General features: G+C 44.5%; 1 protein-coding gene across 3 annotated transcripts in view; it reads right to left on the reverse strand.

The window, feature by feature from the left end:
• The window catches only part of HECW1 (HECT, C2 and WW domain containing E3 ubiquitin protein ligase 1), a 443,461-nt gene that overhangs the window by 286,023 nt on the left and 142,325 nt on the right, over positions 1-15,113 (reverse strand). The window contains exon 1 of one of the 3 annotated variants that reach the window (XM_043463511.1): positions 2,029-2,086. The exons of the other annotated variants lie outside the window; for them this stretch is intronic. Coding sequence (XP_043319446.1) covers positions 2,029-2,055 — 27 coding nt within the window. The 5' untranslated portion in view covers positions 2,056-2,086. Of the gene's footprint in view, positions 1-2,028; positions 2,087-15,113 lie in introns of those variants that run through there. 3 annotated transcript variants of the gene reach the window in all.

Here is a 15,113-nt window from a genome sequence, read left to right on the forward strand (position 1 = left end):
AAAACCTTGGGATTATTTTCGATTGTGAAGATTTAATCAAAAAAGGCAAAAGTTATCGGGCCAGAAGATTTCCTTTATCCTACAGAGTTAGGGACAGGAAGTTTTACAGTGACCTGCCATGGAAACTGGGAATAAAGCAGCTGATTCTGTCCCCTCGGGTTTCCAGTGTCATTGTCACGCAAGAGGTTGTGGTTATGATTGCATTTCATGAACTATGTCCTTTGGGAGAATCAGCTGTGATCGCTGTCTTCTCTTCCTTGTTAATCAGGGAGCGCTCACTCATATAAATGTCAGGGGAGGATGCTCGACTACTGTGTTTCTTGGATCCCTGAATAAAATCCCCTGAGATGATGTGTGTGCCCACTTAACTGTGCTACTAGATTCAGAGAGTTTTATTTCAAGGAACAGTTTGTATCTGAAAATGCACAGGAGCTGAGATTCCCTAGGATGGGGAAGTCCCCACTTTGCAAGGACTTTAGTCTTGGAAAGAGAAAGGGAGGGACCTTCTACCAAAATGTTAAATGTACCCAAAGGAACTACTTGATATGTTAAAAAGGCTTCTCAGTATATCTTTACAGACAAAGAGAAAATTCAGAAGTCCCAGGGGGGTATAAGCAGATGAGAGGGCCATGCATTGAGAAAAATGTTCTCTTAGCAAAAGTCAAGTGTTCCCCAAATGGGTAAGACTAGGGGTGGGAGTAACCAGGTGAACTTCGAGAAACCAACTCTGACATTACAACTGACTGGCATGTGCCATAAGAAAAGGGCATTTAAAGTCACCACACTCTGACTGCCCCTGGACATTTAGCAGCACACAAGTAGGTCCCAATTTAATGCTTCCTGAATATAACACGCAAAATGTTCATTCTCTAAATGCATTCCTCAAAACTCACTCATTAAGAGAGCAACCCTCTGGGTGCTCTGGAAGTGGTGCCCTGGGGTGGGATGGAAGAGAAGGGCTGAGCATGAGGCCTGCTCATCCTCCTGCAGGCTGGGCACCACCGGGACACTTAAGGAACATCCCTACACGTTCTTATCCTCGCTGAATGGTTATTTCAGGGATTAGCTGAATCCGCACGTGGATATGCTTAGTACATTTGTGAAGTGCTGTGCAGATGTAAGCTTTTATTATTTTTAAACAAAAGCCTCATTTCAAGATTGGCTGAGTGCACGCTCCCAGAGCAGCACCAGGGCCCGTGGACAAAGATGCTAGCTCAGAAACGCTAGATGCATTTGAATCCCTGCTCCTCACGTACCCACTGGGAGACTTAGAGCAGTGACTGAGCCCTCTATGGCCCAGTTCTCTAGTACATCAATGGTCGTACCTACCTCTTCAGATTGTCATAAGTGTAGAGGAACTCACACAAGAAAAGTATGCAACACAAATGCTGATACACTATGCATATGTGCATATGAGTAAATATGAGCTGTGATTTTTATAAACCAGGGCTGCTCCCACAAGTTGTAAAACTACAATCCTAGCAGCAGAGGAGTTGGAGGGAAGTTTGAAGGGATCTAGAAGAAGGATCTTCTGAGAGAGCCACCAGCTGCTTGAGGCCCACTGCAATGAGCTGGTAACCTCCCAGTGGCTGGTTCCACTCAGAATCAGCAGGAGTAATCATTGCTCTGGTCTCCAGGCATGTTTATCCATGCCCATATCAACTACAGAGTATTTACCCACACCCCAGCAGAGCTCTGAGCTGTCATTTCAGAAGGAGCATCAGAGAGTGTTCGCTTCCAGGTACAAATTCACTTGTGACAACCGTACATTCACATCACACAAGAAGAACGCGACATGCAAAGAACATCATCTCAAAATGGAGCACAGTCAAATTTGGGGTGAGGGGGAGATGCAGGCAGTGGGGGAGGGGTGGGTGATGGATCTCAAATGTCAGGGCTGCACTGGAGAGAATTCCTGGGCTGGGGCAACCACAAAGGGCTCCGGGCTGAGGCACATTCCATTATGAGTGGAGTGGTTTATAATGGAATGACATGGATGGGTTCTTATAATCAGAAAAACACACTGACCTTCACACTACACAGGTGCAGCAGCATAATGACCCACCACGTGTATGCGCATCAATTCCTGGGGAAAGTCCAATGAGGTTAACTCAGCGTGTATCCCAAGCAAACAGAATCAGTGACATTCCCCCCATGAAGAACACTGTGCCCCATCCCCACCAAGAGACCTGGTTTGGGCAACTGACACATACCAGGAAAGATTACATGAGGCTCATACTCATTTTTTCAGTTTTCTTATGTGGACTATTTTTTAAAAGTCTTTATTGAATTCGTTCCAATACTGCTTCTTTTTAATGTTTTGGTTTTTTGTCTGCAAGACCTGTGAGATCTTAGCTCCCCAACCAGGGATCGAGCCCATATTCCTTGCATTAAAATGTGAAGGCTTAACCACTGGACTGCCAGGCAAGTCCCGGATCATACTCATTTTGGAGAAAAAAAAAATGGACCAATTACAGCAAGCAGCATTATTTTATGCTGGATTTTTAAAGTTTAAGGAGTAAGAATTCAAGGGGTGAGAATCTTTCAGGAAACAAAGATTTGGTGTGGGAGCCCTGCAGAGAGGGAGAGTTCTGTTCCTCCTCGCCGTCGGAGGAAACTCTCTGCAAGCATCCTCAGATATGCTCCACTTGTAAAATCCTCGCAACCACAAAGCGACCAGATCTATAGTTAAACTGCTGAAAATGTCACTGACTTATCTCGGCATCTTTACTCACTCAGACATTTACTCAGACGTGAAAGGCTCAAGAGGAAGCCCCATTCCCTTGCAGCGTATCACCCCAAATGGTAGCCATGCACCACACCATCACTGCTTTAAATAGAGAAACCATGTCAACAATTAGAATTTGAACAGAGAGATGCCAGGCATAGGAAAACTGTGGCTGATATTCTATGAGGGTCTTCTTAATCTGGGTATCACTTTGGTTCACTAGTTTTTGGTCTTCATTTTCTATACTCATCTTCCTCTGAAGGGAAAGTTGTGGTGAGAGTAACCGGTATGGTCTTATTTCAGAAGAAAGCAGTATGGGATGTCAGCTTTCCAAAATCCTAGTGAAACCTGAAGTGTTGCTGACAAATGTGTTTGTGCAAGAAGAGAATCAGAAGCTTGCACTCTGGGTGCATGGATTATCTTCCCATCCCTGGTCCAAGCAGATTTGAATAGGAAAGGGAATTCAGCCTCCATGTCCTAAGATCCTGCTCTGTGCCAAGTTCAGGCTGAGTGTTCCTCAGCTCTGCAGGAGCAAGGCTCCTCTCCTGGACATGACCACTCTTCAGGCTGACCCAGCTCAGTTCCATCTGCAAGCTTTCCCATGTTGGAGGTCCCCAGACTCTCCTATAGTTACATGAAGGCTCATATTCCAACCGAAGGACTTGATTACTCTCTGAAAACTGACAACATCCACATTTCTTTGACAGCTTAGCACTCTCATCTGAAGTTCAAACCTAGCATCCACTGGAATTTCTCAGAGCCCCCCAAACACAGCGCAAAGGAGTTATCTATCCTCAGCCCTGACTCTGTAAGTCTTCCTCACCTACCAGATCTCCCATGGGGGAACTGGGGTGTCCACCTCTGGTTCTTTTTCTTCCCAAGCTCATCCTCTGCATCCAACCAAGTGACCAATTCATTCACTCCTTCCTCTTAGCTGTTCTAGATATCTGTTTCTCACCATTTCCACCTCTTCCATCATGGTCCAAGCCTCCCTTTCCTCCTGAATCTCAGTTGATCCTAACTGGTCTGCATCCCCACCTCAAAGACCTGCTCTGCAACAGGCAGAATGCTTCTCAAAAAGGGAACATCTGACCAGTTATGTTACTTTCTTGCTTTAGTGACCTCACACTTCTTTTAGGCTAAAGTTCTAAACACCAGTTTGAGACTTCTTTGGACAAACAGGCCAAATGGATCTGGCCCTGCCTCTCTCCCCACCACAAATGGCATCCCCACTCCTGCCGGCCACTCAGAGAGTTTCACAGCCTTCCAAGGCACTTATTTTTCCTTTCCTAGAAGCTGCAGTATGATGTTCCCTCTTCTAAAACATGCTTCCCTTAGCCCTTTGTTCTCCACAGCCTTTAGTGCTCAGTCACTCTGGGACCACCCCCCGCCCACCTCTAGCCAGAACAGATGCCCCTAGAACAGAACTCTGTATTTATTTCAGTAGTTTTGAAAATAATTTTAAAGAACTATGTACATCATTTGTATAATGAGTGTCTTGCAGAGTTGATCCGGCGTTCTCAGGGCTGGGGCAGTACAAGGAGTGTTCCCTTTATGTAATAAGAACTGGACAAATGAATGAACAAATGATCGGGGACTGTCTTTACCCTTGAACTCACAGTCTAGACTTTAGAAGATGTGAAAGGAGCCTTTTGTTGCATCTGCCCTAAGCCAAATTCTTGTCCAATTAATCAAATACACACACATTAGAAGAGATGGCAGAACAGAAAAAAAAACCAAAACATTCAAATTAGATGTCTTTAGTACTTAGCCTGGGGATACTGGAGTATTTCACTTTACAGTTTACTATAAACTGTTTTCTTACAGTTTACTGTTTAACTGCAAAACTTGACTTTGTCAAAGAAGGAGGTGAGCAGAAGTGGAGACTTTAGAAACGAACTGAATGAGACAAAAAAGGATCCATCCCTTGATCCCCAAATCCCGTGCCACCTTTTTAAAGAGGACCTAGACAGAATTCGTTTCCATGAGAATAAGCTGGAGCTGAAGGACATTAAGGAATGAAATGGGCACCAAGTGACCTGTCTACATGAAAGTAACCACATATGTCTCTACCCTCTGCTTTCAGACTAAGTTTCACAGATCCACAGGGTCTCTTCCTGAGAATGAGTGCAAAGAATTCAAGCATAGGAAACCCTGTAAGAAATGACAGTTGACAGTATTAGGGATCAGCAAAGTTGTACCTTGTAAATAACCTGAGGTTACACAATTCTTTCTTCAAAGGTACCCATGATTTAAAGGCAGCTTTAACCACTTCTCCTATTGCTCTCCAAGGGATGTAACCCATGGGGAACACTCTTGGAGCCCAGGGCACAGGGCTGCAGGAAAGTCTAGTGAGTGAGAAGGACAACTCTGAAGACCCCGGCACCAGTGCCTACAGTAGAAGCCCCAGCAGGAGGGCATGGGCAGCATAGCAAGGACAGTATCTGACAAGCTGTTCCTTCATTGGTCCCTGTGTCAGCTCTCCAAGCTCCTGGCATCCACTCTGTTCAGTAGATGTGTTGTTGTTCAGTTGCTAAGTCATGCCTGACTCTGCAACCCCATGGACTACAGCACTCCAGGCTCCTCTGTCCTCCACTATCTCCCGGAGCTTGCTCAGATTCACGTCCATTGAGTCAGTGATGCCATCTAACCATCTCATCCTCTGCAGCCACCTTTACCTTCTGCCCTCAATCTTTCCCAGCATCAGGGTCTTTGCAAATGAATCAGCTCTTCACATTGGGTGGCCAAAGTACTGGAGCTTCAGCATCAGTCCTTCCAATGAATATTCATGGTAATTCCTTTAGGATTAACTGGTTTGATCTCCTTGCTGTCCAAAGGACTCTCAAGAGTCTTCTCCAGCACCATGGCTTGAAAGTGTCAAATCTTCATTCTCAGCCTTCTTTATGGTCCAACTCTCACATCCATACATGGCTACTGGCAAAATCACAGCTTTGACCATACAGACCTTTGTCAGCAAAGCAATGTCTTTGCTTTATAATACACTGTCTAGGTTTGCTATAGCTTTCCTTCCAAGGAGTAAGTGTTTTTTAGTTTCATGGCTGCAGTTACCACCTGCAGTGATTTTGGAGTCCAAGAAAATAAAATCTGTTACTGCTTCCACTTCTTCCCCTTCTCTTTGCCATGAAGTGATGGGAACAGATGCCGTGATCTTAGGGTTTTGAATGTTGAGTTTCAAGCCAGTTTTTTTCACTCTCCTCTTTCACCCTCATCAAGAGGTCCAGTTCTTCACTATCTGCCCTTAGAGTGGTATTCATGTGCATATCTGAGGTTGTTGATATTTCTCCAGGCAATCTTGATTCCTGCTTGTGATTCATTCAGCATAGCATTTCACATGATGTACTTTGCATATAAGTTAAATAAGTAGAATGACAATATACAGCCTTGACATACTCTTTTCCCAATTTTGAACCAGTTCGTTGTTCCATGTCCAGTTCTTTCTGTTGCTTCTTGACTCGTATACAGGTTTCTCAGGAGACAGGTAAGGTGGTCTGGTACTCCCATCTCTTTAAGAATTTTCCACAGTTTGTTGTGATCTACACAGTCAAAGACTCTAGTGTAACCAATGAAGTGCATCCACTCTAGCACCTTGTTAAAATATCTCCAACAGTGCCCTTCTAATGGCCAAGGTTGAAAGGTGACAAAAACTGTGAAATATGGGAAGGAGGGGACACTGTGTCACTGCTATTATCACCTGGGTGGAAGTCACCATCATTAAAAATCAAATAAGCCAGATAAGATATTATTCCAGGACCAATATTAACCCTGCTCTAATCACAATGTTGCTGCTGCTGCTAAGTCACTTCAATCATGTCCGAATCTGTGCGACCCAACAGACGGCAGCCTACCAGGCTCCCCCGTCCCTGGGATTCTCCAGGCAAGAACACTGGAGTGGGTTGCCATTTCCTTCTCCAGTGCATAAAAGTGAAAAGTGAAAGGGAAGTCACTCAGTCGTGTCTGACTCTTAGTGACCCTATGGACTGCAGCCTACCAGGCTCCTCTGTCCAGGGGATTCTCCAGGCAAGAGTACTGGAGTGGGTTGCCATTGCCTTCTCCACTAATCACAATGAGCTATGATTAAAAGCCCAATTCAGAAAGCATGACACTGGCCTTCAGGTCACAGGTGATTTATTGTGTGCTAAAATAAATTTGCTTTGGTTTTCCTCATGTTTCCAATCAGTCTGCATTTGATAAGTGGAGATTATTGAGGCAGAATGGATAAAAGTGAGCACAAGATGACAGAATTTTAAAACAGCTTTGGAATTATAGAGTGTACGTTTGCTATCTAAAAAGCCAAGCCACGCAGATAATACAATGAAAAGTCACCCAAAATCTCACCCCTGAAGAAAGCAAGAGATTCTGGTTGGCAGTGGGCTCCTCAATTCTAAGGAGCTGCTGGAGCAAAGTCTAACCAAAATGCCACCTCCTGGGTGGTCAGGTCCCCGCAGGTCCCACTGGCCTGAAGGTGGGTATCATGGGAAAGGAGACCCAGAGTTGCTGGCCTTCAAAGGAGGTTTGTACTACTGAAAGAGAATTTACACTGCCTTTAAGTGGATGTATCTCATATCCTCAGAAACCTGGTCAGCTACTACAATTATCCCGCCATCATGACTATCAATCATCTTAAGTTGTCCTCAGTATGGATGATTGACATCTAGGATCTGCTGAAATCTAAAGAGGGATGCCAAGTTGTAGGGACATTTAAATATATACAGTTTTCATTTCAGGAGGCCCAAGCCCTCAATAAAATCTAATACTCTTCTTTTGTCAAGTGAAAGTCACTCAGTCGTGTCAGACTCTTTGCAATTCCATGGAATATACAGTCCATGGAATTCTCTAGACCAGACTACTGGAGTGGGTAGCTGTCCCCTTCTCCAGGGGATCTTTCTAACCTAGGGATTGAGCCCAGGTCTCCCACATTGTGGGCAGATTCTATACCAGCTGAACCACCAGAGAAGCCCAAGAATACTGGAGTGGGTAGCGTACCCCTTCTCCAGCGGATCTTCCTGACCCAGAAATCGAACCAGGGTCTCCTGCATTAGCAGGCAGATTCTTTACCAGCTGAGCTACCAGGGAAGCCACCAGGAAACCATTCCTTTGCTCACATGAAAACACTCTATCCCAGAGTCTACCATTAAGTATTTGTTGACTGAGTGATCCAGCAGATCAATGGAGGAAGGAATAACCTGCCTATGCATTCCCACACCTGAAGGAAATCTCCAATACACTGCCCCAGACCTCCTGGGAAGGACAAATTAAATTCATTTGTACATGTCTTGAATGAGACTTTTAAAAAGTTATTTCTACTTAGAGACCAGAAAAATTACATTTGCTAATTTAATAGAACGACTCTTGTTGGGAGATCCCAAGAACAAGCAGTTTCACTAGACTGTCCCCTCCTATCGGCATCACAGAAAAGGATTCATCAGCTGACGGCAATGAGGATAGGATGCTGAAACAAATGGCTGTTTGGTCCTATTTTCAACTTAAAACAACAACAACAACAAACTTTTGATTTTATATTGGAGTACAGCCAGTTAACAATGTTGTGATAGTTGTCAGCAGAGGGACTTAACTACACATATACATGTATCCACTCTCCCCTCAACTCCCCTCCTATCCAGACTGCCACATAACACTGAACAGAGTTCCCTGCTACACAGTAGGACCTTGATGGTTATCCATATTAAGTATAACAGAGCATACATGTCAATCCCAAACTCCCTATCTCTTCCTCCCATTCTTCTCTCCCGGCAACCATAAGTTCATTCTCTATGAATTTATGAGTCTGTTTCTGTTTCATAAATAAGTTCAATTGTACCATTTTAGATTCCACATATAAGGGATGTCCTATGACATTTCTCCTTCTCTTCCTGACTTACTTCACTCAGCATGACAATTTTGAGGTCCAACTTTGTGACCATGAACCCATTATTAGCACTACTGTTTTTTTTTTTTTTTTTTACCATCTGACTAGTTTTGTTTCCTCCCAAGCTCATCTCTTTCAGTCCCTTGTCTGGATCCCAGTTAAATTCTCAGGAGATATAAGATTTACTATCAAATAACCTTAAGGGTGGGCGCCCCAGGTGGTGCTAGTGGTAAAGACCCTGCCTGCCAATGCAAGAGACATAAGAGATGCAGGTTCAGTTCCTGGGTTGGGAGGATCACCTGGAGGAGGGCATGGCAACCCACTCCAGTATTCTTGCCTGGGAATCCCATAGACAGAGGATCCTGATGGGTTACAGTTCACAGGGTCGCACAGAGTTGAACACAACTGACGTGACTTAGCATGTATGCGATGTTAAGGGCATATTATCATAGATATTAGTCCCCTGGAAGGAGATCTTTTCATGAACCAATACATCATTTTTGGTCATTAGTGAAGTGAAGTGAAATCACTCAGTTGTGTCTGACTCTTTGCAACCCCATGGACTGTAGCCTACCAGGCTCCTCTGTCCATGGGGTTCTCCAGGCAAGAATACTGGAGTGGGTTGCCATTTCCTCTTCCAGGGGATCTTCCCAACCCAGGGATCAAACCCTGGTCTCCCGCATTGCAGGCAGACGCTTTACCCTCTGAACCACCAGGGAAGCCCTAGGCACTGTCAAAAGAGGGAGGAGTGGGTGGTTCCCCAATGGCTGGGATGATCCTCCCACTCATTAGCATATGAAGTCACTCACAAAACCTAACCAGACCACGTTCCATGGCCGGAGCCCTTGCCCTCCGCAATAGCCCAAACACCGAAGCATGGCTTCTCTCTGAATCTTAACAAATCCAACTCTTACTTTTTGGCCGGGCTCGAGTCCTGGGATAGAGCTGAAGGACAGGAGGAAAAAGCAGTGGGAAAAACGTGCCAAGGAATCCCCTTCATAGCCTGCCGGAAAATTTGCTAAATATCTGACCGGTGCTCACAGTTTTCACTGGCCTGATTCTTGGCACAGAGAAGAGTAAGGACAGAAGTACCCTCACAGGCTCGGGTCACAGCTCCTGGGGCCCAGCAGATGGTGCCTTTGGGACAAACCGAAGAGTAGTCTTTCCAGAGTCCCTCAATTGCACCCACTGCCGCATGCCTGTTTTTAGTCCTTAATGACTTAAAATAACAATTTCTTAGACCCCTCTATTCTTTTTTCTTTTTTTGATGTGGACCATTTTTAAAGTCTTTATTGAATTTGCTACAATATTGCTTCTGTTTTATGTTTTGGGTTTTTTGGCCTGAGCTATATGTGACCTTAGCTCTCTGGCCATGGACTGAACCTCCATCGTCTGTGTTGGAAGAAGTCTTAACCACTGTCCTGAAAGGAAGTAACCCCCTGCCCCCCCATTCCTCTCTTAAAGAAAAAAAAAAAAAAAAAAAAGGCTCTGACAAACAGCCCAGGCTTTACTTGAAGAGCATGGACTTGGCATTGCCAGTGAGCTATTCATTTTCTTAATACTCATCTTATTTTAACATGTTTTAAATTTTCATGTATTCATATATTTCTCCAGTTCTGCAGCATACTCCTGACTAAATCTCTACTACAATGCATTATGAGTATCAGGATTTCTCATTTGACATTTTCTTCCCAACCTAATGCTCATGCTGGTCCTAAGGAAGACAGTTTCCAAAGATGTCCAGTTTGCCCTCTGAGGGGCAGTTTCAACTTCATGACCAGACAGCATAAATGGAGGTACAGCCTCCTCCTTCTAGTATGTTATTCCTCAGACCTCAACTCTGAGTAGCAGGGGGCGGGGGGGCAGTGCTAGGATAAAGAGCAAAGCTGAGTCGTATATCCAAGGTAGTGAGCGCAGGGTTGGGGCATCCCCCAGCCAGTCCTCCTCTAGGGTTAGTGTTCATGACCAAGATCCAGGTCTCTCCCCTCCAATCCCCTCCCTCCCAGAGCTGTGAGTTCCTCCTGCTCAGCTCGGGCCTTCTGCTCTTCCTTGACCTTTGTGCTGCATCGTAGGAAGTCTATGATGAGGAAACACTTAGAATAGAATTCCATACTTGACTGACTCCACAACAAAGCTGTCTTATAAGAATAATAGCTGATCCCAGGATGTTTTCATTAAAAACAGATTTTAGTGACAGACTATCAAAACATTTTCCTTGTACCAAAAGCAGTATGATGATGACACAGAATTATGCAAAGCATATGGGTTTAACTCTGCCCTCAGCAACTAGGGGCTTGCTTGCACTGGATTCAGTAGCTCATTTAACTTACCCATCATGGGTGTACAAACAGACTTTGTCCTGTTCAGTGCTTTTCGTGCTCCAAGTGGCAGAAGAAAACCAAAATGACTGGTGAACTGCATTCCTGCCTCTATTTTCAAAGTCTGTCACCACTTTCCTTTGAGAGGTGGGGTTTGCTTGTATCCCGAGGCAGTCAGAGAGGTGCCTATAGCAATCAGGCTCAGAGTCATTCAACATGTACTGACCATTCATCACTTTAGCACTGGAAAATACAGTGACACTACAAAAGCTAACATCTAGCACTAACGTGGGCTTCCCAGGTGGCGCTAGTGGTAAAAAACCTGTCTGCCGATGCAGAAGATATGATAGACGTGGGTTCGATCCCTGGGCCAGGAAGACACTCTGGAGGAGGAAATGGCAACCCACTCCAGTATTCTTGCCTGGAGAATCTGTTGGACAGAGAAGCCTGGTGGGCTACAGTCCATAGGGTCACAGAGTTGGACACGACTGAAGCGACTTAGCACTCACAGCATTTATAGTTTCCTACATGCCAGGCATCATTTGAAGCACTTTACATATAGTAACTCACTAAGTCCTCACAATGACCCTACAAGGCAATGTTAGTATTGTCTACATTTTACAGATGAGGAAACTGAGGCAGGGGCAGATTATGCCATGTGCTCAACGCCACCCAAAGAGTAAGGCACAGAGCCAGGATTCATAGCCAGGCACTGGCGATTTCTGGCCACGCTCCCCACCCAACATTCAATAGAAGTCAATACTAACAATCAATTGCCACTTTCTAGAACATAAACATCACGGATATTGTTGGTTGGATTAAATTGAACTAACAAATAATGTGAGAAAGTTTTTGCACTAAGTTACCCCATCCAGGAGTATGATCTGTTTCTCTATTATTAAATTCCCATTTTGATTTTTAAAATTAATATTCATTGCTTTCTTCATGTAGGTTACACAAAGTTTGTATCCATGTTTTCTTTCTTAAGAATCTGAGATGTTTCTAAAATTATCATGGGATTAGACCAAAGGATACCTTCCCTATTCTGCATTTTTAAAGAATGATGGCCCTCTACTTCCCTTTCTTGTCTTTCAGAATCTTTTTATTAGCTTAGTATCCCATCCTCAGATATTGAAACCACACATAAGTCCCTGGGTCTCTGTCCTTTGAAGTAATGGTTTTTGCTTTAGACTCACAAACCTCCCCTCAGTCTCAAAAGGCTGACTCAAGAGTTAATGATAAGGAAATGTGAAGATGAAGGAAAAAAGAAAAATTCTTGATGGGCAAGGAAACTGGTAATAATTTAGACTATCAATCAGCCACATAGCAGAGTTACTGAACTCCCAGTTCCCTGAAAGATATAGATTCCCAAGTTGTTTTTAGAGGAAGCAGATTCCCTGCCAGATGAATACCACTGACTGCAGGCATGTAGACCCCAGACTGGTTGAAACCAGAAGATGAGTGATGTTTGAAATTCCACCTTGATGCCCACCAATCTGAGAACAGTGTACAAGCTGGTCATGCACCCGCAGCCCCTCCCTCCCACTGCCTTTAAAACCTTTGTCTCCTTACCAGTACCCTGGAGGTGGGCTTAGGACGTTAGTCCACCGTCTTCCCAGGTTGCTGGGCTCCTGATAAAGCAACTTTTTCTTTTTCCACCAACACTTGTCTCTTAAATACTAGCCTTTCGAGTGGCGAGCAGCTGATCTTGAGTATGATATTGGCCCTGCTTGGTTATATAGTATTATCGTGTTTTATTATCATGTCTTATCAAGTATTAACATGTTTGCTGATCTGGAGTTGACCAACAGGGAGGGCAGAACTGCACCCATACCCTTCTCTAGGGAGGGCTCAAATCCCCTTCCCCTGCAGGAACAGGGCTTGAGCAGGGGCAGTGGTTGTCTGTGGGGCCCCCAGTCTAGGGAGGAGCTTGGGGGATGGGATCCACCTCTTTCTGTAATGTTTCAAGAGACAGACCTCTGCAGTCCCTTGGGCAAGGCTCTGCCTAGCTCCAGGTGAGCAGTCTCCCTGCCCGGGTCTTCCGAGGCAAGCACGCTGTGGCTGGGCCTTGCAGGGACAAGTGTGGCCCAGACTTGGGTCTGGACCATGGATCTGGCAGGGGTTTGGCCCTGGAGATGAGGCAATGCTAGTGAACCACAGACTGCAACCTCTGGCTATGGAGTTCATGTTTGAGGGAGAGAACAACAAAAGAACACAATAAATAAGATACACATTAGATGGTAGGAAGAAAGAAATAAGAAATGAAGTGCTAAGATGTAGGTAGGAAGGGACATTTTAGACTGGGTTTCTCAAAAATGAAGAGTCTTTAAGTAAATAACAGAAGGAAGACAAGGAAGTGTCCAGTGAGATGTCTGGGGAAGGACTATTTCAGGCAAAGGAAACAGCAAGTGCAAAGGTCCTGAGGTAGAGAGTGTTTGGCTCTTCAGAGAAACAGCAAGGAAGTCAATGTGGCCAGAGCAAAAAGAAGAGAGGGGAAAACAGCAGGAAAGAGTTGAATATGTGATTAAGGGCTAGCTGGTGGTAAGTTTCCTAGTTCAGCGGAAGGACTCTCGTATCCACAGAGTGAGGTGAGGAGTGACTGAAGAGCTCTGAGGAGGGAGTGACACCACCTGGCTGGCCATGAGCAGGGTGTCTCTGGCTGCTGGTTTTAAGAACACTGAAGAAAGGGCAAGGGAGGAAATTGCAAAATCTTATAAGAATCCAGGCAAGATGTAAAGACAGCATAAACAGGGTAAGGACAGAGGAGATGGTGAGAATTTGATGAGGACTGTGGCTGGAGGAAGGCTGTTACTGGAGAGGCTGCATTGCACTGGATTTATAATGCCTCTAACGAACCTTGTGTTTGTCTAGCAGAAGCTACAGGCTGAGAAGGCATGCTTGTTCCTCCTTACTTGCTCATCAGACTCCACATTAAAGAGTTTCTCAGACATTGAAAAACAAACAATAGCAGCTTTTCTTTGAATATGTAGTCCATTAAAGATAAAAAATCCGTGGGCATACACTGACCCAGATACCTGACTGTGTGTAGCCAACTCTTGTCTTTTCCATAATAGCATCTCAAAAGTCCTGGGGGCTAAAATGTAAATAAATCATTTGATAATAAGGTATTGTAATAAGGACTTATGAGGCAAGAAAAATGATAATATCCAAGTTATGGTTTCTTTAGTAACTGTTCTGTTTCCAGAATGATGATGTTCAAAGACATAAAAAGTTTCTGGATGTAATATCAAACACCGTAACATCAACCAGCTGGGCAGGGAGAAGGAGTGTTAGATTTTGGATCTGGTCTCGATATATTGGCCAAAGGGAACCATCTGCCCACCGAGAACAGTGAACCAAAGGGGACTCACTTCCACAACTCTGAAAGCTCGGGTCTGCTAAAACTAAGCAACAAAAGTTAGAAAGCTAAAATGCACAAGGGCCAGGAAAAATGCTCTATGAACATTTTCATGTTTCTGATGTTTCTGAGCAAAGAGCACTGGCACCTAGGCTGAAAGGATTTTTTGGTGGCCACTCCAAGGATAGAGACCTCTGGAAAGATATAGTGGTGTATCCTTTGGAGACATCTGTTTACGTGCCAGAGGTTGTAAATCCATAGTCTTCTGTCTCCTCTCCCCAGAGAATATTTCTTTATATTCCATCTTTACATTATAAAGGTCACTCTCTCTAGAGGAGAAGAGACCCAGATGTGCCTCCAGCTCCTGTATAAGCCCTGATAGTCGTAACTTCGGGGTTCCTCTCCTGTGCACAAACCCCTGTATGTACAGGGGATATTTGGCTCTCATGACTCCACCCCATGGGAGACTGGGAAGTGATGATGAAATTGCTATGGTAATCAGTCTGTTTTCTGATCTGGAAGCCTCATGTTTTCTGTCACAATAAATAAATACACGTAGATGTGTAACTTAACAATAAAAGGAGAGCTGGCTGTGACAGTAGGACTATTCACTATTACATGGCACATTTTCATCATAATCCAGACATCAGTCATTCCATTCTCTTCAGGGGCACTATGCATCTCTCCCATCATGGGACTTGCCTGTAGTGCCTATGAGAAGAGTATATACCCCCACCTCACAGACTTTGGACTTGCCCATATGATATGCTTTGGCCAGCTTTTATATGCAGAAAAATATAATGTTTACTTCTGAGCATCATG

Source organism: Cervus canadensis, chromosome 3 (genome assembly GCF_019320065.1).
Source record: "Cervus canadensis isolate Bull #8, Minnesota chromosome 3, ASM1932006v1, whole genome shotgun sequence".
Lineage (NCBI taxonomy): Eukaryota > Metazoa > Chordata > Mammalia > Artiodactyla > Cervidae > Cervus > Cervus canadensis.